The sequence below is a fragment of the Alnus glutinosa genome, chromosome 5, assembly GCF_958979055.1.
Source record: "Alnus glutinosa chromosome 5, dhAlnGlut1.1, whole genome shotgun sequence".
Classification (NCBI taxonomy): domain Eukaryota; kingdom Viridiplantae; phylum Streptophyta; class Magnoliopsida; order Fagales; family Betulaceae; genus Alnus; species Alnus glutinosa.
The window spans coordinates 3,104,806-3,130,616 of NC_084890.1; the positions used below are offsets into that span (position 1 = coordinate 3,104,806).

A 25,811-nucleotide genomic window follows, 5' to 3' on the forward strand; every position below is an offset into this window, starting at 1 on the left:
CACGTGGCTAATTTATTAACATTTTCAAAAAAAAAATTGTAAAAAATTTGAATTCTTGAAAACATTGAAAAAAAATATGAATATTTTAGCCACGTGGCTTATGTACCACATGGCTAAATTGGCGACGTGGAAATAATCCACATGGCTAACTACCTGCGCAAACATTTAGCTACGTGGTGGTTTACCCACGTGGTGAAATCACGACGTAGGTAATCTACTACGTCGCGAAATCGCCACGTGGCTACAGTACTCGTAGCCACGTGGCTAAACTGCAAGTTTTTTTGTAGTGATATAATGCTAAATGATCTGATCATCAGTTCTCCTCCAACTAACTGAAGTTTAACAGTCTTATTACTAAAGATATATTGCATTAATAACTACTTTAATTTATATTGTCAGTACGTATTAATGTGCATTTGTGTATGCGCTTAATTAATACTCAGAATTTCAGTAATTTTTTTTTTGTTTGTTTGTTTGTTAACATGTCCACACAAGAGGGAGGATGAGAGATTCAAACTAGCAACCTCCGCTTCATGAGGCGTAATCTCCAACCGATTGAACTACCACTTGGAGACATAATTTTGGTAAATTAAAACTTCATATATAGCCCTCCCACATAATTAAGTTGATACCGACCAATATGCTTAAGGCAGAGTTAATATATTTTATAACATGTTACCTTGTCAAGTATCAATTTAATTAAGTATATATATAGTGACTATATAATTAATTAAGTTCTTGATACATTTGAAGTTGGATCTAATTAGATTTGCAAAATACCAAATCCCAATCCATCAAAGATATATGTTGTTCTGCGGTCTCTTGTCGATCGGGTAATAGTCAGTTGGTTAATGCTTAAGACCTTTTTTCTTTTATAAAATCTTAATAACCGAAAAAGAAGAAGAAGCTGTATGCTCCGTTTGTTTCGGCGTAAAATGATTTCTGGAAAATGATTTATGTATTTTCCGGTGTTTGGTAAGGGCGGAAATAATGGTCAACCGAAAAATGATTTTTGTTTGACAAAAAATGCTTAATAAATTTCAGAAAATGATTTACGCTTTTTAAAAGCGTAAATCATTTTCCATAGATGGTAGATGCAGTCGACTCTTTTTTAAACAACGCAGTCGACCTTTACATTCAAGCAGTTGAATATTGTCGGATTTCGACAAGCCAGATTCCCACTCCAGTCGGTGCCGGAATCCGACAAATTAGGCCGGAGCGGCCGGGTCTCCGGCAATATGGCCGGATCTTGCCAGATAATCGGATCACCGGCCATCTGGCAGGGATCCTAGACGGATCCGGCAGTTCTGGCCGAATCTCTGGCCAGTCTGGCCGGGATCCTCCCAGAACGGCGGGATCCTGGCCAGCTGGCTGAAAAACCGGCAAGGACGGCCGGTTTCCGGTCAACTAGCCGAGATCCGACCGTTTTCTGCCGGATTTCGGCAAAGATCGCTGGAATCTGGCAAAAATGGCCAGATTCCGACAACTTTGCCGAAATTTGTATCTACCAAATATTAAAAAAATATTTTTATATTATTTTATATTAACATTTTTTATTTTGTGAATAAATTTTTTTATTAATATAATTAAATTAAAATATAAAAAATATTTGTAATTTTCCGTACGTGCCAAACACCGAAAAATAATTTCGATGGAAAATATTTTTCTAAAAATGACTTCTCTGAAACTATTTTACGATGGAAACCATTTTACACTGAAACAAACGGAGCAGTAGTATACATAGTTCTGATGGTAATTTCATGAAAAGGTTTTTTGTGTTACTAAATATTTATTAATTAAACAAAGTAGTTCAGTCGACAAGAGCATGCTAGGATGAAATGTGAATTCATGGGTCTTGACATCTTGGTACGTAATTATTATTATTAATTTTTTTTTTTTTACATGTCCACACAAGAGTGGGAGGAAAAATTAGAACTAGTGACTTTCGCTTCATGAGTCGTGGTTCTCAGCCGATTGAGCTGCCCCTTTGGGACATGTCAATGTGTTGAAATCGGTTGTGTAAATAAGAACAGGGAAATGCTCGTCGTATATACGGTTTTTTTTTTTTTTTTCTTTTTATTATTTTATTATTTTATAGCTATGGTTTTATTTTTAATTACTTATATATTTTGATTTTGGATGAGTTAGGTTGCTTTTTCGATGCAAAAAAAGTCCAAAAAGTTAATGATGTTTCCAGCTAACCTCTCCTTTTACTTTCCACCTGGAAAAAATGACAGCAGAATTTCGTACATCATTAATTAAAGGAGTTAATTTTGAATCTAACCCAAAACGTCATTAATATATATATATATATATATATTTTTAACAATTTAGCAATTCTCTCGCGCCATAGAACTACACTGCATCAGCCATCATAAATATAATCACAATAAAAAGAAAAGTTTTGCCTCTAAAGTGGGAGTCTATCCACCAAATAACCCCCTTCCAATTCCTATGAACCCGGCCACAAGTAATGTTATACATCTATTTCAAAGATTATACCAAATCCTTTTTGAGAATGGGTAGCAAACAAATAGATATTCTCTTCGTCCAATAAAATAAAAAAGAAAAGAAAAAGAAGATATATATTCTCTTCACCCAGCCCATGCATAAAAGTACTCCTAGGTATATAATTAACATTTTTTTCTAATTGGAAGCCATAAAATTAATAAAAGAGTTTATGAGAGATCATTTTACCATGCCATACAAGATTGTTCCATAACACCTTAGGAATGCGGTTTCTATAGTTCTCCCAAGCTCATTTAACAGAGAAAACACAAATAACTGGCCTTCTATCAATGTTAAAGATACCTTTTCTTTTCTTTTTTTTTTTTTTTTTTTTTTTTTAATTTTTTTGATTCAATATTAAAGATACCTTAATACTATTACTAATGCTTCATTTGTTTCGGCGTAAAATGATTTCGGCATTTTATGGTGTTTAGTAGGGGCAAAACTAATGGTCAACAGAAATCATTTTCAGTTTGACCGTAAAAACTTCTTTAATTTTTAGAAAACGATTTACAATTTTGAAAACGGTAAATTGTTTTCTGAATTTAAACTCTTCGTCATTGCACGTACGTTTGTGGAAATTTGTCATCGCCGGGCATTGGAGTTTGTTGGTAGCTCAAATCTACTACCGAAAGTCCCAAATTTTGATATCCGATTGCCAGAATCAGGGGCACTCGCCAAATTCAAGCAATGCTCGGCCGCAGGCGCAGGAATCCGACGGTCAGACTCCGACTGGATCTAGCCAAAATTGCTGAAATTCGGCCTGATCAGGCCAAAATGGCCAGAATCCGTCCATATCTGACCCGATCTGGCCATTGATTTGGCCAAAATGGTCGAAATCCAGCCAGATTTGACTGTATCCGGCCATTGATCTGGTCGGATCTGGTGGAGTTCGGCCGAATTGACTGCCGGAATCCTGCAACGGTGACTAGACGTTGCCGGATTTTGGCAACGGTTGCCAAATTCCATTTTTTGTCATTCGTAATTTTTTTCGTACGAACCAAACGCCGAAAAATATTTTAAGACGAAAATCATTTTACGTCGAAACAAACAAAGCATAAGATTCGAAATCTTCCTAGTCCAAGACCAAAAAACAATTTCTTAAGTCTTGGCATCCTAGGAACTCCTATGTATGTTGAGAATTTTTTTATTTTTTTATTCTAAGAGAAGATTTGAAATTATCCAGCTGGACCAAATAGAACGACCATTATTGGAACATAGCTAGGCCACACATACTTCAAACATTGCCGGTTTATTCAGTACTCCTAAAATTTAAGCAGTTACCGCCACGTTGTAATTAAGAACAATAAATTAGATTTGTTCATCTAAGTGGGATAATTATTTAGAAAAAGAAAGATCGAGCATCAACTTTAATGTAATTTTTTTTCCTTGAGCAAATAACAATTAAAATGAGAAGAAGAAAAAAATTAATTGCTGCTTTATTCGACAGATTTATGCCGTTACCACTATAAGAACAAGAAAATTAGATTTAATTTGTTCATTTAAGTGGGATAATTATGTAGAAAAAGAGAGAGCATCAATATCTTTAATTTAATTGTTTTTTCTTTTTTTTTACTTGAGTAAATAACAATTTTTTGGATGAATTGAGCATATAACAATTACAATGAGAAGAAAAAAAATTCAAGGGGGGTTGATTATTCTCAATCTCAATGTAAACAATTGAGAGGAAAAGTGAGTACCAGTAGATAGGAACTGCATGGAACAAATACGTTAATATATATATATATATATATATATATATATATATATAAAGTTACCAGAATGTTTGCTTTAATTAAATACGGTAATAAAAATGATACTTAATTAGCTGCCACTGGAATTTGATAATTTCCATTTTAAGTGAAATATTGAAGATGATTCATTTTATGGTTAACATTTTTTACATAATACACCATCATTTAAAATTTAATCTAAATTTTTTAATTAATAACGTGACAGCATATATATATATATATAATTAGACCTATAAAATTGAAGGAAGACAAGATTTGACATCAACCGAAAAATATGGTTACCCGTGACACTGAAATAGTGGGCGCTGAACAATGAAGGAAAAGAGATTGCATGTTCAGCGCGCGCGCGGTAGAAATGGCGGAGCAAGAGGGACAGTACCATGCATTATGCATATATATTTTGTTATTATAGTTCATCAGACTCGATCATCAGTACCATCAAAAAGATTTTGTTGGCCGGGTGCACCGTACCGTCCACTCCTTTTCAAGTAGTTAATTAATTACATTTTGGTCATTATGGCTGGGCACAGGAAATTAATTGAGATCGATCTGTATGCATGTCATTGTGTAGTAATGGTTGGTGATGATCGAAGATGAACATCATGATGTTAATTGGCCCAGGAACCAGTTCTGGAGCCCTTCAACCGGAGGGCAAGGGCCAAGGTGCACTTACAAGGTGACCCCACGACCTACCAGCTGAGCTCACCTCCGGCCTTCAATGCGTTCAGATTCCCGACTCAAAAAATAAAAAAAACAATAAATAAGTACGTAAGACAGGAGAGAGAAAAGGAAATCCACGAAAGAGAAAATATTTTGATTTGAACTGTTTATTATTATTTTTCCTGGGGTATGGGTACTGGAAGGGATTGAGATTAATTCTATATATGTTATTAGGCTTTGGAAATTATTTTACAGAAATTCAAGCATCCTAAAAGAGAAGAGTTGCAGAGTTCATCTGTCTCAAGTAGGTGAGTTCTACATTAATTTGGGTTGTCCGGACAGGACAGATGAGCGTTCAACCCTCTCTCTTAACAAGTCGTTCAAATTTTGTAAAATTCGAATCAGCTTAATAACAGGATTCTCATCCTATAAAACTTCGTAGTAAAAACCACTAGTAACAAGAAAAATCAAGATCTATCTATCCTATTAGCTAGCTTGTAAAATAACTCACCTACATTGATGATATCAAATATTGACGCAGTGCAAGTGATAGATGTAAGAAAGAAACTGTGTTCTCAATGCACAAAAATCAATACACGCGTTGATAGAGAAAATTGATATATTATTGATGACAAACACTACCTATTCCAATATAATTGATATGAATTTATAGTGAAACCCTAACTTCAAAATGATAAAATATTCTAGGAATGAAAATACTTGGTGGAAGCCTAAATATGGAAAGATCCATTTTATGGTTAGGATTTTGTTTGTTATAACATTTAACGGTGTAAAAGATGCAACTTCATTTAAAAATTTTAAATGGCATGATAACATATATACCATTAAATTTATGAAATTTAATCTTGACAATGAAATAGTCCATTTCCATTTCACTTGAAATTGAAAGGATCCTTATTAGTTTACGTTTGATCTACTAAATCAAACCAATAAATATGGTAAAACTTCGGTCTTTGATCTAACATATGGCATGTTTTATTTATTAAGTTATTTTTATTTTTATTTTTTTAAAAAAAAAAAAACAAGTTGCACTTGTCTAATTTTTATAATCATAATTTACCTTACAGACCTTGTTTTGATAGGAACAAATTAAGTTAAAAGGAAACAATGTATATTATATGATACTCAATCCATTAATAAATTCCTACTAATTAATTGTCTTAAAAAACTTAAAATGACAAAAATTCTAACACTAATTGATCTCTAAGTGGGATTTCATATGTGAAATTCTAAATTTAGTTGAAAGGTGTAGAACATCCATTAAATGATCAAAATTATGACACACCAAATCAAACAATCTTTTTCGTGAACGTCGTCGTTGCGCACCGTTCCCCATCATGCAAAAACATGTGGTTGTTGGTCCGTAATGCATGTCACTTATGATGTTCCCATTTGTAATGCATGTCTCTTCATGAAAATTAAAGAAGGGGAAAGAGAAGCATAAATTAAACCGTTCAAAACAATAAAACTTTTTAACAAACTTGACACCCTTGTCAATAATTAATGAGCCCTTTTTTTTTTTTTTTTGAAGAAGAAATTAATGAGCCCTTTTAGGTTTGTCATTCTCCATAGAAAATGTAACTATCCATCCCAATGATACAATATTGTTCAATTTTAGTTTATCCGAACTAAACTTCTCAGGAGGTCACTCATCCTAGTACTATTTTCGCATAAGTATGTTTAACTGCAAAGTTTTGATAAATTCATGGTCATCATGACTTTAAAACGTGTTGTATAAAAAATAAGGCGAATATACATATAATTACATCTTTATTTTCATACTCAGATAATGTGAAACGTCACAGAAAATTTTCAGTGTTTTGAACAGATCAATGGACAGTACGTACAATATTCGGTTTAGTCATGCAACTTACATATACTGTGTACTGGTTTTTGCGTAGGATTCGGGGGGAGCATAAGGAGACATTGGGCTTGTTTGGAAAAGTCAGGAATGGAACAGAATAGTGGCGTCACTATTCACATTTTTTTTTTTACATTTTTCAATAACAATTAACATTAAAATATCTAACTTTTTCCACTTTTTATATCACATCAATAATTTTTTTATTACTATTCAAATAAAAAATTCACTACAATACAAATTTTTTTCACTTTTCTATACAAATTATTTTTATTTTATATTACATCATCACTTTTTACTAATTTTAAAATTAACAACACATTACCCTGTTCTGTACAAGTATTTGCCAAACAACACCGATTGATGCTTGATTGAATCGCAACTGTGGTGGAATTGGGAACAACTAGTTCAAGATCTTAGTGCTCCGTATATCAAAGTGAAGACATACTGCAATTCTTGCTACCTCCAGTACGGGCCTTCTCCCCCACTTATGCTCTTCACAGTAATTTCCACTGTAATTCCTGAAGTCCTGAACTTGCCATCAACTGCAGTACAGTGCATCAGTGTAAGAAGTGTAATGCAACTAATTAAAATTATGAAAAGGCCAAAGTGATTTCGAAACTAAGACCTTCTGTGAGATATTGGATGCATTTACTTGCCATTTTTATGATTACCGTTTGTTTATAGTGCAGAGAAACTCAGTCCAATTGGGTGAAGTGGTACATTGTTGGCTAAAACCTATTGCGCCGCCTCCTAGCTAGCCCTTGGCATGCAGCTCATAGCTCCGCAGGCCGCCCTGCCTTTGCTACATAGCCGGCTAACCAGGATACTAAGCATATGTTCCATATATCCACTCTCGTTTCCATACAAGTAGAAGCAATATTTGGTGACATATATATGTACTACATGCATGGACGCTGCATGTCAAACGTGTAGGTGGTAGGAGTAAGATAAAAATAGAATAGTGAGTATCACCCAGAAGAAGATAAAAGAGATGAGAGTCTATACTTATCTTCCTCAATCTACTTTTCAATTTGTAATGTCTCTCAATCTTTCAATTTGATTAATATATTTTACCAATTATTTATCAATAGGGTTGTAATGTCTCTCTCTCTCTCTCTCTCTCTCTCTCTCTCTCTCTCTCTCTCTCTCTCTCTCTCTCTCTCTCTCTCTCTCTCTCTCTCTCTCTCTCAGGTCTAATTCAAAGCAAATTTACTACCCACATGTTTTGCCTGTAGAAAGTTTCTTCTCCAATCTCCACCCAACTCAAGTTGAAAGGGACATTGCAATTTGCAAAGACATGCAATTATGCTCTAAAAGTGCAAGAATATCAAAATCATCTTTTTTCCCTTGAGATATGAAATTCAGACAACGCAAATCCACAAAAAGATGGCTCGCTATATATATATATATGTATTGGGAGGAGGAAAGGGGAGGGGCCGGGGGGCCGGGCGGAGAAGTGAAAGGTGGATCAGGCCTCTTTCTGTGAAAGATTGGTTTGCCATACATTAATTATATCGGTTCTAAGATTGTGTGAAATCAAAATCTATAGGGATTAAAGCCAACCGACTCGAGAAATGCTCAAATTAATTATATGAATACAAATTCCAACGCGTCAATGAAATAAAGAGAATCCGGTGAATTGAGGTCTAGCCAGGAGAAATAAACTTGTTGCTCATTTGCTATTCAATATCTCCATAATGGCTCAAATGATAATGTATATATTTTAAAATTGTCATCATTATTCTCGTATTTTCGCAAGTTCTTTCTTTTCTACTTCTTTAATTAAGTTGGGTTCAGAAAAATTAATTAGGGCCACTTTAATCTTAATTATAGCCCCCCCCCCCCCCCCCCCCCCCCCTCTTTTTTTTTTTCTTTTTTTTTTACACAATAAAATATAACCTTTATTATTGAAAAAGAGGGGATTACAAATGACCAAAGACCATCACAATTACATGAGCACAGAAGGCTAATACAATGCCCGAAGGTGAAATCACTGCCCGTAGGCTGTCACAGTAACTAGAGATGAAGAATCTTCACCCACTAAGTCAGGAAAATCCCGATTTAAAGCAGCTACCAACGGTAAACTGTGACAAAAATCAAGAATATACAAAAACTATAGCTACCCAAATAATAAACAAACATTACAAGGAGAAGGCATTAAGCCCCTCTTGACAATGAAGCACAACCTATCACAAATAAAGAGAAGCAAATCTAGCATTCAAGCCATCATACAGATCTCCATAATGTTTGAAAATTACAATGATAAACTGTAAAAAACACAAAACATATATAGCAGTGTTTGTTTGTTTGTGGCTAACAGAAGATTTAGATATAGCAGTGTATGCTAAATAATCATTTATTTCAAATGCTTAATTAAGTTGATAAGAAATAGTGTATTTAAACATTTAATTAATATTTTAATATTCTCTTTCATGTGTGGGTTCGAATTCCTCTAGTTTAATTAGTGAAACCCATCACGTGTCCCCAAGGGGTAGCTCAATTGGCTGGGGACCACGCCTTATGAAGCGGAAGTCACTAGTTCGAATCTCCCCTCCTCCCTCTTGTGTGGACATGTAACAAAAAAAAAAAAAGTGTTACCCATCACGTATAATATTTAATTAAAATAAGAGATGAATTACGGAGATAAAGTTTGAACTCAAGACACATGTATTTTGATTCCAAGCTTTTGAGATAAATATCAATTTAATATTATGAAACATCACAAATTTGTCCAAATTCAACAAAAAATTAAAAAAATAAAATATAATAAAAGAAAGAAAGAAAGAAAAAAAACTTGTAAATGTAAATGTAGCACTTACGTACGTTGTTGTTGATGTTACTGCTCAAAAAGGACTCCTCATATGTTTCTTGTCCAGATTAATTAATGTTTGGAGAGATTGCGATTGCTTTCCAGAATTAAATTTTCTTACCTAGCTATCTGAGGCCAATTTTCAAATTGATTGAAGCTGTGCGTACATTTTGAACTTTAGCCCCCGTGGGAATTGACGTCTTCTTCCATGGTCCCCCTAGCTTTGACAAGTGCATTACACGGGAGCCTAAAAGGGTATGTACTAGCACATAAATTTTCGGAGGATGCTAGAGTTTTTTCTAATGTTTTTTTGGTGTCCATCTGGAAGGACATAAATGTAATAAAAAAAAATTACATTTATATCCTTCTAGATGACATGGATGCAATTTTTTTAACCCCCTCTTTTGATAGGATAAGATTTTCTTGGTATGACGCTTTTAATTCAATTCGAATAACATAAAAGTTCGGATAGGGCAACCTAGCTACCAGTACTCTTAAGTAGCCGAAGATCGATAGGGCTACAACGTATCCTCTAAATTTCTATGTTATTCGGAGAACCTAATAATAGGTAATTTCAATACCTTCTGATTAGGTCATTTTATTGGAATTTAGATTCCCTGCTATTGGTCGATTGAATTGCATACAATTCGAACTTGTAATTATTCAGGCAGTTCCACATAGAGGTAACAGGTAGGCCTCACGTACACCCAAAGCACGTGCGAGCAAGTGAGCTTTGCAACCTTTTTCTGATCCATAAGTCTACCCTACAGGTAAATCAATTAACAAGTTAACCAGCATTTGAACAGCAAAATAAAGTGTGCATGTCGCTGCTCGGGAGGCATGCACGTACATCACAAGAACCTTAGTACATATATATGGAATAAGAAGCTACCCTACTCTACGTACGGACGTTTGAACATTTCTCATGAGTAGTTAATTATATTGGCCATGGGCCCAAAATGAAGATTGAACAAAGCTGATAATGATGTTTATTGACAAAAAGAAGAAATTACATTAATTTTTATAACATTGAATATATTAGATTGTATTGAGTTTCAATTTTTACTAATTAACTACTTTATACCACCACCAGTTGACAATTTATATTTGTAATTAACTACAATAATCCTATCGATCCCATATGCAGTGTAGTCATTTTTTTTTAAGAAAAAAAAATTAATTAAATAACTAAATTTTTTATTATTTTTAAATATTTTTAAATTAGTAGTGATTTAACATGAACAAATATATAAGTTTCTACCGTTTATCTTCTATGTCAATTACAAACTCTCTCCGTATAAAGGAAGTATTAGAATATATTAATTAATTGACTAAATTCACAATGACTTCTATCAGCTTAAACTCTACGTACGGCAAAAATAAAAAATAACCTTAAATCAGCCAATTGGCCTCAATGGATGGACACTGCAAAAGTGCAAATGCTGGCTTTTTCTACCCTCTTGAAGACTAACGTTGCTTCAATGATATGTAGTCTTACACAAGTATATATTAATGCATAGGTGTTTTTATTTTTATTTTTATTTATCTTTAATTTTTTTTTTTTTGAAGTATTGGGTAGTTGATACAAATAATATTAACTTCCCCATCTTGTTCAACTTTAATAATATGAAGCAGAAGCAGTATCGCTCTTGAAGTTTGAGAGAATCAAAATGGGCCAGTTTGGAAGTAGAAATATAAGTGCTCCAATTAAATTTGCACCATACTTTTATCGTTCTCTATTTCTTTTAATAAATAGAATTGAAAGCAACAGAGCTACTGTACTTACTACTTCCTAGTGGCATGCATATCTGATGAGTGATGATCAACAAAACAATTTCTGCTTAAAAAAAAAAAAACAGAAAAGAAAAGAATTTCTGGTTTAAGTAGTCCTGCACGTATATATCTCGCTGGCCATATTTGGTTACAAAATGAGATAGGAATTCAATAGCTTTCACAGTCAATCCTTAAGATTGAGGGTAACAAATTAAAGTTGATGAGGTGTGGATCATGTATATATGTAAGTCTAGTAATTACCATGCAAGACAAGAAGATCTAGAAGGATTACACGTACGGTATACACCCTCTTTTATACGTACTCAGATAAAATTTGCACTACAAAAATACATGATATATAATATATATACAGTAGAACAAAATGTATGTAAAATAGATTAACTATTGTGTCCTCTATGTGGGCTAGCCTAGAAGGCCCCATTCATAGCATAATGGATGGGCCGGGTCTAAGATAAGTTACAAAAGAGTACGTTACGATTCAATAACAATTAAATCATTGTAAGATAAATAACCTAATTAATTAAGATAATTTGTAACTACCCAACTTATTGAAATCTTAAGGATTTGTAACTTCTTACCCTCGTGGTCAAATTCAATCATTGAAAAAAAAACTAAAATTACAAATATAATTTTCCTCCAAATTGGGTTTGGAGGAATTTCCTTTAACTGACCGGTCTATAAGTTTTAAAAATGCACACGAGAATCATGTGCATTTGAGACACATGTAAGCTTAATAGACTGAATTGAAAGAAATTATTCTAAATCAATTTGAAAGAAAAATTTGTTCATACGTGCATACATATTAGAAAAAAGATCGAAATGATGAAATTTTATGAGTAATGCTATTTAGTAAACTACTATATAACTGTCGTACAACTTAATGATGTGGTAGCTAGTGAAAATCAAATATTAATTCTTAATTTTTATTGTCACATCATTAAATTGTATGGCAGTTGTATATCGGTCAGCATTACAAAATTTATACCGATAACTTCGCTTTGCAAACTGAATCAACGCTCTTGGCTTGAACCAAGATGGAGATGTCACACGTGCTATAGCTTGTACCTTTCATCTTGAATAGCTTGAATAAGCTGACTTTCCCATGCAACGTGGTTGTGGAAGTAAAATTCAAGATCCCAGTAACAAATAAGTCACCCACAAAATTCGGATTCTTTACCAACATATCTCCCATTAGATTCAAGGAAGAGCTTATATTATGCTTCCCACGAGCCGGAATTGTGTCATCTTCTATCGGAGCTTCGGCCACGACATCTCCACGATAACTAATATAAGCCGTGCTGTTTTGGTACTTGAAGCTTCCATAGTTAGGATTATCAACCGTCACCAATATGCCTAATGATATGTTTAGCCCCAGCGCTGGAAAAACTTCTAAGTTGAAGCTTTTCATGCTTACAGGCTGAGCGACTATGTGGGGTTCTTTAGGCTTTAAGACGGTGAGGAACAAGACAACTAACACCACTGAGGAAGTGATCAGGAAAATGGTCGTGACACCACAACAGATTTTCAGGCTCCTCTTCATGATATATATTTTTTTTCTTTTCTTTTCTATCTCTAATTACAGGCCGGTGATATAAGATTGGAATGATTAAGATTGAGTAATATTTTAAAGGAGAGGATGCTTTGATGGGTGTTGTTTGTTTTGGCTTTTGGTGTGCAAAGGGAGAAGAAAGCAATGATGGAGACATTTTTTTTGATTTTTCAATTGATTATGGAAGACGGTGAGAGTCGTGTAATTCTTGTTTTTGCAGATGCATGGCATTAGGCAGCTGGCTTGTCAGCTTGTGTTGAGAATTGAGATGTGATGGCGGCAATTACATACAAGCCGCATGGCCTGCTTGCTTTACTTGATGGACTAGGGCCACTGGGCTTACATTTTCTGTGTAGTAGGCCTATCCAATTCTGCCTGATCCGATCAAGCTAGAGAATGGCCATTTACAATTCGAAACTTGGGTGGCAGGTCCAATTGCAAGAGAAATACTCAAAAAACCATTTTTCACTCTTACATGCATATATATGTTGGCATTTTTAAGTGTTCAAATGGTTTAGAGATTTGAATAAGTGCGGTTTGAAAATATAATAAATTTAAAATGTAGTTAATGAAATTAAAGTATGCTTTTAAAAATACAATTACGTATTTGCTAAAATCTGCAGTTTGAAAAAACTAATATTAGTCTTTAAATGTGGGATAGGTGATGCAGGGGAATCAAGCACAAGCATGGCAAACATCGGGCATACGTTTTGGGTATTATTTTTGGAATACTATTTTTTTGCCTTTGCTTTCAAGTATTTTGCTTGATCTCCCAAGTTTCAATGTTATTTTTGTATTTTTATCTTCTTCTTGTTTTCTCATAGTTTCAAGTTTTAAGGTCTTTCTCTTTTTAATTGTTATTTTCTCCTTTTCTGAGTTCCTACTATTGCCTTCAATTTTTAATTTTGTTTACAATCATACGTTTTCAGAACAGTTCTAATTTTGTTCCCCGTCAATATATAAGGGTCTATATGCAATTTCTTGTTCCAAGTATTATTTGTTACGACATTTTAATATAATTTTTTTTTTTTCTCACTAGCTCAATGCGTACGTTCTTTCCTGCATGCAAGGAAGCCCCAATGTCATACTTCTGATTCTGAGAAGACCTGTTTTGTAAGGAAGAGGCCGATTGAAAGAAACATCTTGTTTCCGTACTTGATACAGTTTTTTTTTTTTTTTTTTTTTTTTTTTTTTTTTTCCACTAGCTCAAATGTGCAACATTCTCTTAAATATATATGCAAGGAAATCTGTCATACTTCTGATTCTGAGAAGACCTTTGTTTTATGCAATCAAACACAAGGATTTTGGGACTGCTATGAATTATTTAACTAAGATCTGAACTATGAAAATAGAAGCATGTTTTCTACAAGTGACTCTAGTTTTTGATGTCTAATTGTGTAGTACTCTCCTAATGCATAAATGATCAGAGAGCTAATACAAAACCTAAAACCTTGTCAATGGTGATTCTGCAACAGCAACATGGTCGCGAGTATAAGAAGAATTCCTTCCACCAAATGTACACGACATCGATTTCCATTTCCTATAGGAAATTGTGTAGGAAGGGAGCATTCCTCCCCATTGAAGAACACCCTCGAAGGAAACCCATCTCCTTTTGCTATTTTGATACCCGGGGTTCGCCCTTTTGTAAAGGAGATGACAGATTGTTGCTTTCCAGGCACTCTCGGATCTTTAGCTGGGTTTGATCCATTTTTCTCTCCCACCAAAAAATTCAAGCCCCGTAAACCTTGAAAGAAGATGGTGTTGCTGAGCTCTGGAATCAACGTCCCATTGAAAGAGTAAACATTTTCATAACCTCGATAAGCTTTCTTCATTTGAATCGCAGTGAACCAGTCCTCAAAAGTAGTTTCTTCCCAATTGAACAGAGTGATGCGCGCCGTCCACCCACTCTTGTAGTCAGAGTAGACATGCCAATTGATGCTGACACCACAATTGTCACTACAAGGCAATGGCTTAGGGATGTGCAAGTGCTTTATTTTAGCCCAAGCTATGGCCTTCTCGGCTCTGTTCTGGAAGGGTACGAGAAGAGCTTCTGCGGGAAGAAACATAGCCGTGGCGGCCGGATTGCACTTCTCGTCGTCATCACAACCGCAGGCACATGTATTGCAAGGTATAACAGAGTCATTGTAATAGCTAGAGAAGGAAACACAGCACCTAGAGTTCCTTTTGGTTGGTCTTGTGATGTTGCAGACTATTTGCCAAGTTGCAATTGCTGTGCTTATTGCCTGAAGCCCGCTGGGGTCTGGAAATTCTGTCGGATCCACTCGTAGCGGCGGTCCGCATTTATAGTCCGGATTAAGTACTCCGGTGATTTTCCATTTCTCCGGCGGATAGAGAGCCGTCCGATTCAAATCAGGTGGTGTTTTAAACACCTGCAATTGAAAAACAGACTTGGATTTGCTTACATCCATGATGGGTGGTAAAAGACTACCATTTCTGCAGCAGTATGGCAACTTTCCAACTTTCGTATCGTTTGCTCTGTCGGGGGGCAAGTCAGTGATTATCGGCCTCTTTTGACAATTCATCACCTTTGAGAAATCCATGCCCCCATAGTATTTTCCGGCCACCCCATAAATGCATTCTGCATAGTCTATCTTACGTGTGTAAGCTCCTCTCATTGAGTCTATAAACTCCCCCCTCATCCACTCCCAGGTCAAGTTCCAATGATCAAGACGTCCTAAAGGGTTCTTGTTCTCCATGGTCACCTGAGCAAGATAATTGTTTTCATAGGCTTGAATGACATCATAGGCGATGGTAAGATCTCCCTTCTGCCGTGGTAAGAACTTGGTTTTTGTAGTTTTGAGGGCCTTCAATTTCGGATTCCTAACGCAGCAAACATACATGGATGTCTCTGTCGAAAAGAAAATAGCCCAAAAATATTGATAATTGGTGAATGAAACATATATGGGAAAGAATTAGAGCCATAGAGGAAACAAGAACGAGGGAAACTTCTAATTTTTGCAATCTTGGTGTCTCAAGAATATATTTTTTTTTGGTTAAAATGCTCAAAATATAATGCCTCCATTTTTCTCCCAAGAACAATGAAGTACTTACTACGACGACGACGCGGTGCTAGGCACTGGTATCCATCGTTGACAAGGCGTATTGTTTTAGGCATTGGAATCCCAGGCGGCTTCACCCCAAACTGAGTGCCACTTATCTGAATTTGCACCTGAATTTGGCTAAGATCTCCGGCGGTGTCAATGGCGGTCTTCAAATCCGCCTGCGGAGACCCTGAAAAATAAGACCCATTCCCAGCAGGAGCCGGGAAATCATCGCCATCCATTAGAACCGCTCCGCCAGCACCAACAAGAATCTCATCCCGTTGAAACCCGATAAACATCTTCCATGCTTTGAGCTCGAGCGTGCCAGTATTCAATATCGTCGCGGTGGCATTGAAGGCCCAGGCTTGTGCCGTTGCGTTCTTCAGACGGGGATATTCTTTAGTCCGAGAGTTGAAGTCATAGGACAAGAAAACCCCATTGCAGCTTTCCACTTCTGGTGGTGGAGCAGCAGGTTTTTCATCGTCATAATCTTGGGATTTACTCAAAGACAACAAGAAAAACACGAATGTTAGCACTCCTAATGCCGTATTCATGTTTTTCTTACCGAAAATCATAGGATAAAAATACTCGGCGTAATTGATGAAACAAATTCCAGATTGATAACACTGTGACTGATTCAGAAGATGGGTGTGGAGGAAAAATCAAATTGAAATTTGAGATGGTACTGAAAAAATTGATGGAGAATAAGTCAGCGGAAACCTCTGCCTCTAAGTCAGCGATGTATTTGGCGGGGGCAACGACTAACGGTCATTTGAATTTTCTAGCTCTGCTTTAATTTAGAGTCACAAAAACACCCCGAGCATATATACTTCTAATTTCCCAATTGTGAAGATTTAAAAATAAAAATATAAATGAAAAAATAGCAGAAGCAATAGAAATAGGAGACGAGAGAAATTTGGGATGTTTTGATATTAGACGCCTATATTCATACTAAGAATTGCCATCGTGATTACATTATACTTTTATTTCTTGATGATCTTTACAATACAAATGACCATTACTTGTGTTAAAAAAAATAGATAAAAACAATACAAATAAGAACAATCACACGAATGGGAGAAATAATATATATATATATATATATATATATATATATATATTATTCTAACACGAATTGTCCTATATATACTGACCTCTTTCTAATTAATTTTCCACAACACAGTTTTAATGTTAAATCACAACTTTAACACTTATCTTTACGTATATATTGAAACTTCAATTTTAATAGGTGAGACCCAACACGTGAAATATTTAATTAATTGAAATAGGAGCATTGAGAGGTGAATAACGGAGTCAATGTTCGAACTCAGAACCTTTGATTCTAATATCGTGTTAAATAATCATTTATTTAAAAAAGTTTAAGTTTATAGGAAAATATAAATTTAATATTTTAATCATACTTTAACATTTATTCACCCTTTTAAATGAATCTGGACCAGGGAAAAAAATAAAAATAAAGAATATTTGGCTGAACTATTATTTATATATGTCTTTTCAAATTAATAATTAAACTTTAAAGGATGAATGTGTGACTTGATAGATTGAGTTAATGTGTTAAATTATTACATAAGCATAAATTGATATTAAAGAATAAATTTAATTATTTAATTAATACTATAACACTCATTCTTATTATGTGTGAAACCAAACAACTCGTAGAATTTAGTATAAATTTAATTGTTTAATATATATATATATCATCGTCTCACTCTCTCTCGGCCCAAATAAATCCTAGACTCGTAGTTTTGTTTTTGTCCCTCAATCATGTGATGGTACGGACTGAGACGAACCATCGCTCTGCCCCAAAGCGCATACAGAGAAGTCCCAGTGGCCCATTGCGTTAATCAGACACAGGGAGAGGGAGCCATCTCATTTGCGGCTATTTATTTTATTATTTTTTATAGATAGATGGGCTATTTATTTAATTTGCCACTCTATATCTTCAAGATTCTTGGGCCCCGAAGATCTGGTTCAACGGTGATGCATGAATATATTGAATCAAAGAATTTGTTCATATCCCACACACTATCCAAGGTTGATTTGCTTGTAATCCAAATCGTAACTGTAAAGATTTCAGCTTGGTCTGGGACTGGGGGCATGCCCGCATGTCTCACTTCTGCATAAACGAGTCGTGTGAATCCCGTGCTTAATTGTTAACGCTGTGCAATGACTTCGCTCATGCGCTACTGAACAGGATTAGCTCGTGGCCAGTTGGCTATGTTCATTGATTACAAAAAGCTCTTCAACGGATGATATTACTTGATTCAAGTTTCCAAAGCAGGGGATTTAACTTAAGCCGTCTGTTATTTGTTGGGTCTGGCTTGCATGTCCAAACGAGCTATTTTTAACGAGCTATTTCTAAATAGCTACAAAGAAAGCCGTCTGCAACCTCATTTGCGTGCAGATAGAGTATACATACGACTATACGAGCTAATCTCTTTGAAGAGTCACAGAGATGCTCGTCGAAAATCTCGTCAGCAGAGCATACGTACGACTGTGCGAGCCAATCTTTTTAAAGAGTAATAGAGACGCTCGTCGTCAATCTTGTCTGTAGAGCACACATACAAGCATATTTTTTGAAGAGCTAGCCAAAAAGATGCTCGTTTGATATCTTGTCTGCATCTCGTACGGACGCACAACACCATGAATCTATGTTACACAAGTTAACCTAGTCTCGTCGTACGAACAAGAAAAGGGCTCCTTCATACGCCGCCTTACTATTTTTTTCAAGGTTCTGACTGGGGGTTTCTGAAGTTTATTTATAGGAAATTTCTAGGCACGATTATTTTTTAGGGGATTCTAAACTTAGAATTATGTGTGCTTTGAGAGAATTTTTGTTCTTTGAGCTATCATGCATGTTTTCTCTTTGAGTTGGTTCTTTGTAAAACATGCAAACTATTCATCAACAATTGAAGTCAGTTGGAGTTACGATGAAAGAGATTAAGTAGAAGAATTGTTTAGGGGTTTTGGGGGGCTAGTGTCGTAGAAGTCAAGTGGGTCGCTTATCTTGTGCAAGAGAGTGTCAACTTCAAAAGTTTTGTAAGTGCAAATTTCTTGTAACCCTTATTTTTCTATAGTGTATTGATTTCTGGGTTGACTACTCCAGTGTGGTTTTTCTTTTTGAAATTCAGAGAGTTTCAACTTCGTCATCAAATTCTTTATGTTGATTCTTCTACTGCTTTTATTATGTTTGGTGAATGTCTGTGTGCTTGATAATTTTTAAATTCCGCATTATTTTGGCATACCTATTCAATTCCCCTTCTAGCTGCATGTTGTTTGGAGTCTGGTTTATTATCTTCGTATGCAGTAACATATTCAAGTTTCCTAAGTAGGATTTAACTTAAGTTGTTTGTTGAGTCTAAAAATCACTGCATATTTAGATGAAACAAGTTTAAATCTCGTGAAATAAGGTTGTCATATTATACTGCAGTAGGACATAGGTGCCACACCTACTCCGGTTGTTTGGACAGCCTATTGCATGGGATTCCGGTCCGACGAAACATATTATGATGCTATAGATTTTGTTACGGGGCTGCTATCTCATCTAAGAAAGAATGTGCTAAAAATTGAATTTGCAACTTGTGAATTGTACATTCTAGCATCCGAAAGAATGAATCTTACATTCTAGCATCCAGAAAGAACATATTCTAACTCAAGGACCATTCAAAGCTAGAAAAAGAGCATCCCCTTCGTACCTTAATTTATGCATGCAATTGATCGTTGTTTCTACTTTTCACACATGTTGCCACCACCACCTAATTCATTTCCATCTTCCCAGAAAACACGATTTTCTAAATCTACACAAGATTTTGTTCAGCCTCCCATGTTGTCCTTGAAGACCTCGTGAACAACCAACCTTAGTAAGAAGAGGGGATTTCACAACGTTTGCTATGCACATCAACAGTTTTCCTTCAATTCGTTAGTTCCCTGAACCATTTTCATAATTTTACACCATTTCTAAAATTGTGAGTTTGATGTCGCATCCATACAATTGAATGCAGTCTTTGTCTTTGCTGATCGAGACGATCTAGAGGAGGAAGACTTGGGAGAAGAAGATGACCTTGTCTTTTTTCTCTTCTGTTTCTTCGGAATATTAGGAAGATCTGTTGGTGGAACGTCTTTGAACATGTCAAAGCTTGGTTGGTGTCTCATGGACTCATCAAAATCTGTTACAAGACATCGAAATATAAGGTGAACGGTGAACCCCCATGAACTAAGAATGAAATGGCAACACCACCAGAATTCAGAAGACAAAAAATATATATTATTTATTCAAACATTTTAGAGACAGTAAATTATCCAACACCATCTCAATCACAAGCTTTTACACACCCTTCTGGGAAGTTTTTATCTCCATCTTAAGAATAGTAGATATATATATATGATCACCATATAAAACAAAATATTAATCAGATTTTTCCGTGTAAGAGAAACTTTAGAAAAGTCAAATATAAGCAAAACCTTCCAAATCAATGAGCTTTCTTGGGTGGACCACAAAAAACAAGTATTTTTTTGGGGCATGAGCTATTGGATTCCCCTTGATAATGAAGTGTTCTCTCGTGACAGAACAGCCAAAATCTTCCTCTTGGGGGCAAGGAATCTTGAAACCATTTCCAATAAACTAAGAAAAATGTTGATCGATATTTTCCTACGCAACTAGTAAGCCCGTGAAAAGGCCCTGCAACTGTTTGTACTTGTCTGATTAGCACAACTGCACATGCTATATTCAAGCTATAGAACAAAATTTGGAAGCCTAAGGAATACCCTGAGCATTGCTCAAAATGACATTAAGGTCCCAGAAATCTCTATACTCTCAGTACAGCATGTGCTACGTTATACATACATACATACATACGCATATACATATACATATACATATACATATACATATACATATACATATACATCTACATATACGTATGTATGTGTTTTGTGATGAAAAGAGCTGAAACACACCGTGAGAGGACCATGTGGAAAGAGCCATAGAGCTGGAATCTCTAAATTCACCGATGCTACCGAGCGATGCCGTCGAAAACTCAGATGCTGTCTTGTATTCATTCATCTGCATAATCCCACCCAATAATAAAAAAATAAAAAAAAGTAGTGCAGAAAATAATTAATAATTAAAAACACACATTTAGGTGTTAAAATTTAGAAATAAAGCGTTAAAAAATATAAAACTGAAAACAATTAATTTTAGATGGCATACACATGTCTTTCGTATCCCTTCAAAATTTATGTGCCTCTAGAAATTTTTATTGGATCCAAATTAAATGGTGATTTATCACAAATTCAACTGTAATAATTTTATATTTTAGAAAGATACAAGATAGCCGAGTATGAGTTTTATCATTACCCTGGAAACATAAAAGTCTAGGAGAACACGTACCCAAGTAGGTGCATTGCCAGAAGGGCCATCCACACCTATGTGCGCCACATGTTTCACGTCTGTTGGGTACCCAATTTCCATCTCACGCTCCTTCACAACTACAACGAGACCCATTTCCCATTTTAGCCCCAAATCATAAAAAACCATCAAAATATTCATAAGTAAAAGCAAAAAATTATACATGCATACATACAAAAAAAAAAAAATACACACATTACATACATATGTATGTGGAGAGAGAGAGAGAGAGAGGCAGTACCAAAAATTTGGGAGATGTATTTGAAACTTTTGTAGATCCCTTTCATCTTGGTTGCCATGGTGGAAGCAAGACAAATGCAACAGACGTTTCAAGGAATGGCACAATATGGGGAAGCAAACACCAATAAATGTGGAGAGATGGTTCTTTTGCCTGCCAGAAAGTAGATGTGCTTAGATGGGACTTCGATTTTTTTAACAATTACCATTTCGAAAACAAAAAGTGGTAATTAAAGTATCAAAGAAGTTCATTGCATGTGATTTAAGAACATTCTTTGTCCTGTGAACGAAGATTGGTATCAATTATAGATTCTAATAGCCTAATAGGTATATGATGGATTAATGAGGAAGAAATTATTCTAAATATTTGTGAACACTAAACCCATCTTTCATTATATGAAAACTTATAAGAAGTCTAATCAAACCAAAAGAGAAACAGAGAATATCTTACTTAAAAGATGATTATGATTATGCAGGAAGTGTGGGAGATTCAGAAAGCAAGCAACTTCTCCACCTCGTCCGACCACTGCTGCAGGGCTCCAGTGTTCATCTTTCTACAACAGCTCTTGACCAGTGAACAAACGGGGAGGGGTTGATGCATTCATAAGCCCATAAAAGCCAACCAATGAAGACTAAAAAGAAAAAAGAAAAAAAGAAGAAGCTAGAAAGAAAAGATTGTGATGGGTGTCTCGTAACTGGGATTAGATGGTGAGAGAATATGGATAGCTAAGAAAAAAATGAGAGGAACAGAAGGGCCTAAGAGGAAGAGAATAGAAGGTGGGCCGCCATGAAAGAACCTCACAAACGAAGGGTGAGAGGAGGCTTTGAAAGACGGGGACAAAGAAGAGATTGGGACATAATAAATTGAGTGGTTTCTAGTTTCTACCTAAAAAATACGGAGTTTTATATTCTATTTGGAAAAAAGAAAAGGAAGAGAAAAAAAGATATAGAATTTAGATGGTGCTTCGATTATGCCATCTATGATCTAGCTATGTGGGTGCTTTATTGTTGAACGAGTAAAGCGACCCGATCTTGAGATACCTTTCTCTTATTAATTTAAGGTCATCTTTAAAATATGAAGGAGATTTCCTAAAATTGCAGGCAAAAAATCAGAGAGATTGAGAGCTGTACGTATTTGTACACTATCGGACAGTTGGTGCTCTCTGTTGATTATTCCACCTTAAATTGTTTGCAACGTTGGAATCAAATGTGTTCAGTTCCCTGTTTCTTAAGCCCTTAAGATTGAGGGACAACCAGCTTCAAACTAACATGACATGATTATACTTAGACCGTTAGTTAATAAAACCGAAACAATTCGTGTTCACGTGTCAGGTTTGATCGTCTTAAAGCATAAATATAAGATTGAGGTCAATTCTAACGTGATCTATTTAATTAAACCAGCTATACCTTTTAATTATAATCCACTAATTTCGTATTAAATTCGTACCGAATTTAAAAGATATGTCAAAAATTGATAGCCACTTTTGAGTATCAAATTGCCCTGTGAGTTTAGACCATGTTCTGTTTAGGTTAACTAAGACCATGATTTGGTCGGGCTTCCCTTTTCTCTAAGACCCCCAGTTTTAGGTCACCTAACGAGGAGGCATCAGAAAAATCTGTCTTAGCACAACAGGTGGATTTAGGATTTAATTTTCTACTATTTCAAGAATAAATAATACAAAGTGCAAAAGTCATCATACCTCATTTGGGCTCCTCCTAGCTACTTCGACTCGTGAGATACACACACTTAGGGAAAAATAAATAAATAAATAAAGGCTGAAATAAACTAATGGGGATCGATTTTGTCCCATTAAATTTAAATAGATAACAATGAAAATGGCTACGTGTTAAATTACTTTATTTCAAAAGTTTAAATAAATATAAAATGATAAATTTAAATATTTAATTAATAATTTCACATTATTTTTTCATGTGTGGGACCTGATACAACTTTAAATTAAAGGTGATAATATGTGTTTGCATGCTAAGTTCAGATCGTATTGATGCATGTATTTAAAATTATATAGGTTAATTATAACTCGACATATTTTACTAAACAAGTTAAACCCCTTAACCCTAACTACTTAATTTCATGTTGGGTTCGTATCAGATTCGTGGATTGTATCAAAAATTATTACTTCTAAATGTCGCGTGTCATGTTCGGGTCGTGTTCAAAAATTAATATAAATTTATATAGGTTAACTCTAATCCAACCCATTAATTAAACATGACAGACCCCTAAATCTTAATCCGTTACTTTTATATTGGGTTCGTGTCGAGCTCGCAGATCTTGTAAAATATTAAATCACCAATTATTTATAAAAGCTTAATTTAATGAAAAGTAATAAATATAATTATTTTATTAATAATTTGAGGGCATAACCATAATCCCATATCCATACTTGAAATGGTTGCCTGGTTATGGGCATTTGATAACTTGTTTGCCAGCTTTCAGTGACTTCTCATACAGCTTATCTACAAGTACTCTTGATTTGATTGTGATTTCTATATTCTGTGCCAGAAGTGGTGAAAGCTCTTTTCAATATCCTATAATTATTTTCTTTTCATCAACAAAAATAATAGTGGAGCAGTAGTTTGTGACATTTGTCAAACACCCAAAAAAAAAATAAAAAAATAAATAAATTATTAGACTGAGGAGGAGATATCTTCTTAATTTATTAAATCTCGCCTGCTGCCATCCAAATATGGATAATAAAAAGATTTTACTTTCTTAATTTTATGCAAATGGCATTTTATTTGAAAATAAAATTTGATTTGTCTCAAGTATGCCTCCTGTCTTGCGTAATTAAGAATTATATTCCCAAAAGCTAACGAGCAAATCCTCCTACATTCTATTACATTGAATTCCTCTACGTTTTCTACGCAAAGGCTTCGTGGTTTTCACAATATCTGCCGAGGATTTCTTTTTTATGGTTGGTGGCACGTTGTTTAGTTTGTTTCTTTCTAAGAAACAGCACAGAAATTTCTTGGTTGCTTTTCTTTTCTTTTCTTTCTAGCACATTTCTTGGTTCCTTAGTATGGAAATGTGCCGGCCCGGATTCTTTAACATGAACTGCAAAGCTCACATTTGCATAGTACTGTTAAAGTGTCCTACATCACTAAAATATATATGATTTTGGCACTTTGTAAGTCATGAACACCCTTCATTTCTCAATGTGTCTTTTGAGAGTGAATAAGGTCCATGAACTTTTACATGGTATTAAAGTAGGTTCCTTGAATGATGATAGGTTTTTTCTTCCACGTTGAACATGTGTTAGGCCAAAATCGCCACACTTGAGGTGCGTGTTAAAGTGCATGTCCCACATTGCCAAGAGATACATGACACCTGTGCACTTATAAGTTATGGACACCACACCTCTCTCAATACTTTTTTTGAGAGTGAATAAGGCTCATAGACTTTTACGTTGAGCATCCAAGCCCTCCAACCCTTCTCTCTCATTCCTTGTTCCAAATTTTACAGAATTCAAGATAAAAATTTAAGGGGATCATGATGCCATTGAAATGCCCTAAATGAAGAAATTAATTAGATTAGTCAATTATTTGTTGGCACTTATATTATGATATTGCAAGTTTGAAATGATGAGGCAGCAAAACTGATTTTTTTTTTTTTGGTTGAAGAGAAATTTGCCTAAATTCAATATAATAAAGGTCAATTCTAATTGGTTCACTTAGGGTTAGTAAAGAATGGAGATTCATTATTGTCAAACAATTTAAAAATTATTGTCAACAAGAAATGTGTCTTTTTCATTTATTTGCTGGAATCTGCTGTACTTTTTTGTTTTTTCTTTTTTCTTTTTTTTTTAAATTCTAATTTTGTTTCTAAAGACTTATGAAACTAAGTTAAAGGTTTAAATGATTATGACTAGTCTAGAATGTCATGTCATTGTTGAATTAATTAAGGCCCTCCCTTTTTGTGGTAATGTCGCAATCCACAAATTAGCCAAACATTCCTAATTTCTCTCTGATGGTTTCACTAATGAAATTAAGTAAAACGTTCAAGGAATGATTAACCCCAGCATTTTGGATCGAAGAAAAAAATTGTGGTCTATGGTTATGAAGCTTTAGGGCCAACTAATGCATTCAAATCATAAGAGATAAGAGTAC

The 25,811-nt window shown here is 34.9% G+C and overlaps 2 protein-coding genes across 2 annotated transcripts; both read right to left on the reverse strand.

The window, feature by feature from the left end:
* Positions 1-14,293: 14,293 nt before the first annotated feature.
* On the reverse strand, positions 14,294-16,798 carry LOC133869904 (COBRA-like protein 10). The gene is made up of 2 exons (XM_062306999.1): positions 16,035-16,798; positions 14,294-15,828 (listed from the first exon to the last, which is right to left on the reverse strand). Exons 1-2 carry the CDS (start codon positions 16,594-16,596, stop codon positions 14,414-14,416), a joined length of 1,977 nt encoding a protein of 658 aa, XP_062162983.1. The 5' UTR covers positions 16,597-16,798; the 3' UTR covers positions 14,294-14,413.
* A 2,789-nt stretch (positions 16,799-19,587) lies between these two features.
* On the reverse strand, positions 19,588-22,628 carry LOC133867630 (CRIB domain-containing protein RIC10-like). Its single transcript, XM_062304383.1, has 5 exons — positions 22,138-22,628; positions 21,691-21,840; positions 21,432-21,529; positions 20,999-21,104; positions 19,588-20,208 (listed from the first exon to the last, which is right to left on the reverse strand). Exons 2-5 carry the CDS (start codon positions 21,746-21,748, stop codon positions 20,000-20,002), a joined length of 471 nt encoding a protein of 156 aa, XP_062160367.1. The 5' UTR covers positions 21,749-21,840; positions 22,138-22,628; the 3' UTR covers positions 19,588-19,999.
* Between the last annotated feature and the right edge of the window lie 3,183 nt (positions 22,629-25,811).

Coding starts and splice junctions, on each gene's coding strand:
- LOC133867630 (XM_062304383.1), bottom strand. CDS start 21,748: ATGGCAACCAAGATGAAAGGGATCTACAAAAGTTTCAAATACATCTCC. Junction 21,105..21,431: donor CTGGCAATGCACCTACTTGG/GTACGTGTTCTC, acceptor GGGATTATGCAG/ATGAATGAATACAAGACAGC. Junction 20,209..20,998: donor TTCCACATGGTCCTCTCACG/GTGTGTTTCAGC, acceptor GTCTTGTAACAG/ATTTTGATGAGTCCATGAGA.
- LOC133869904 (XM_062306999.1), bottom strand. CDS start 16,596: ATGATTTTCGGTAAGAAAAACATGAATACGGCATTAGGAGTGCTAACA. Junction 15,829..16,034: donor CCTAGCACCGCGTCGTCGTC/GTAGTAAGTACT, acceptor TCTTTTCGACAG/AGACATCCATGTATGTTTGC.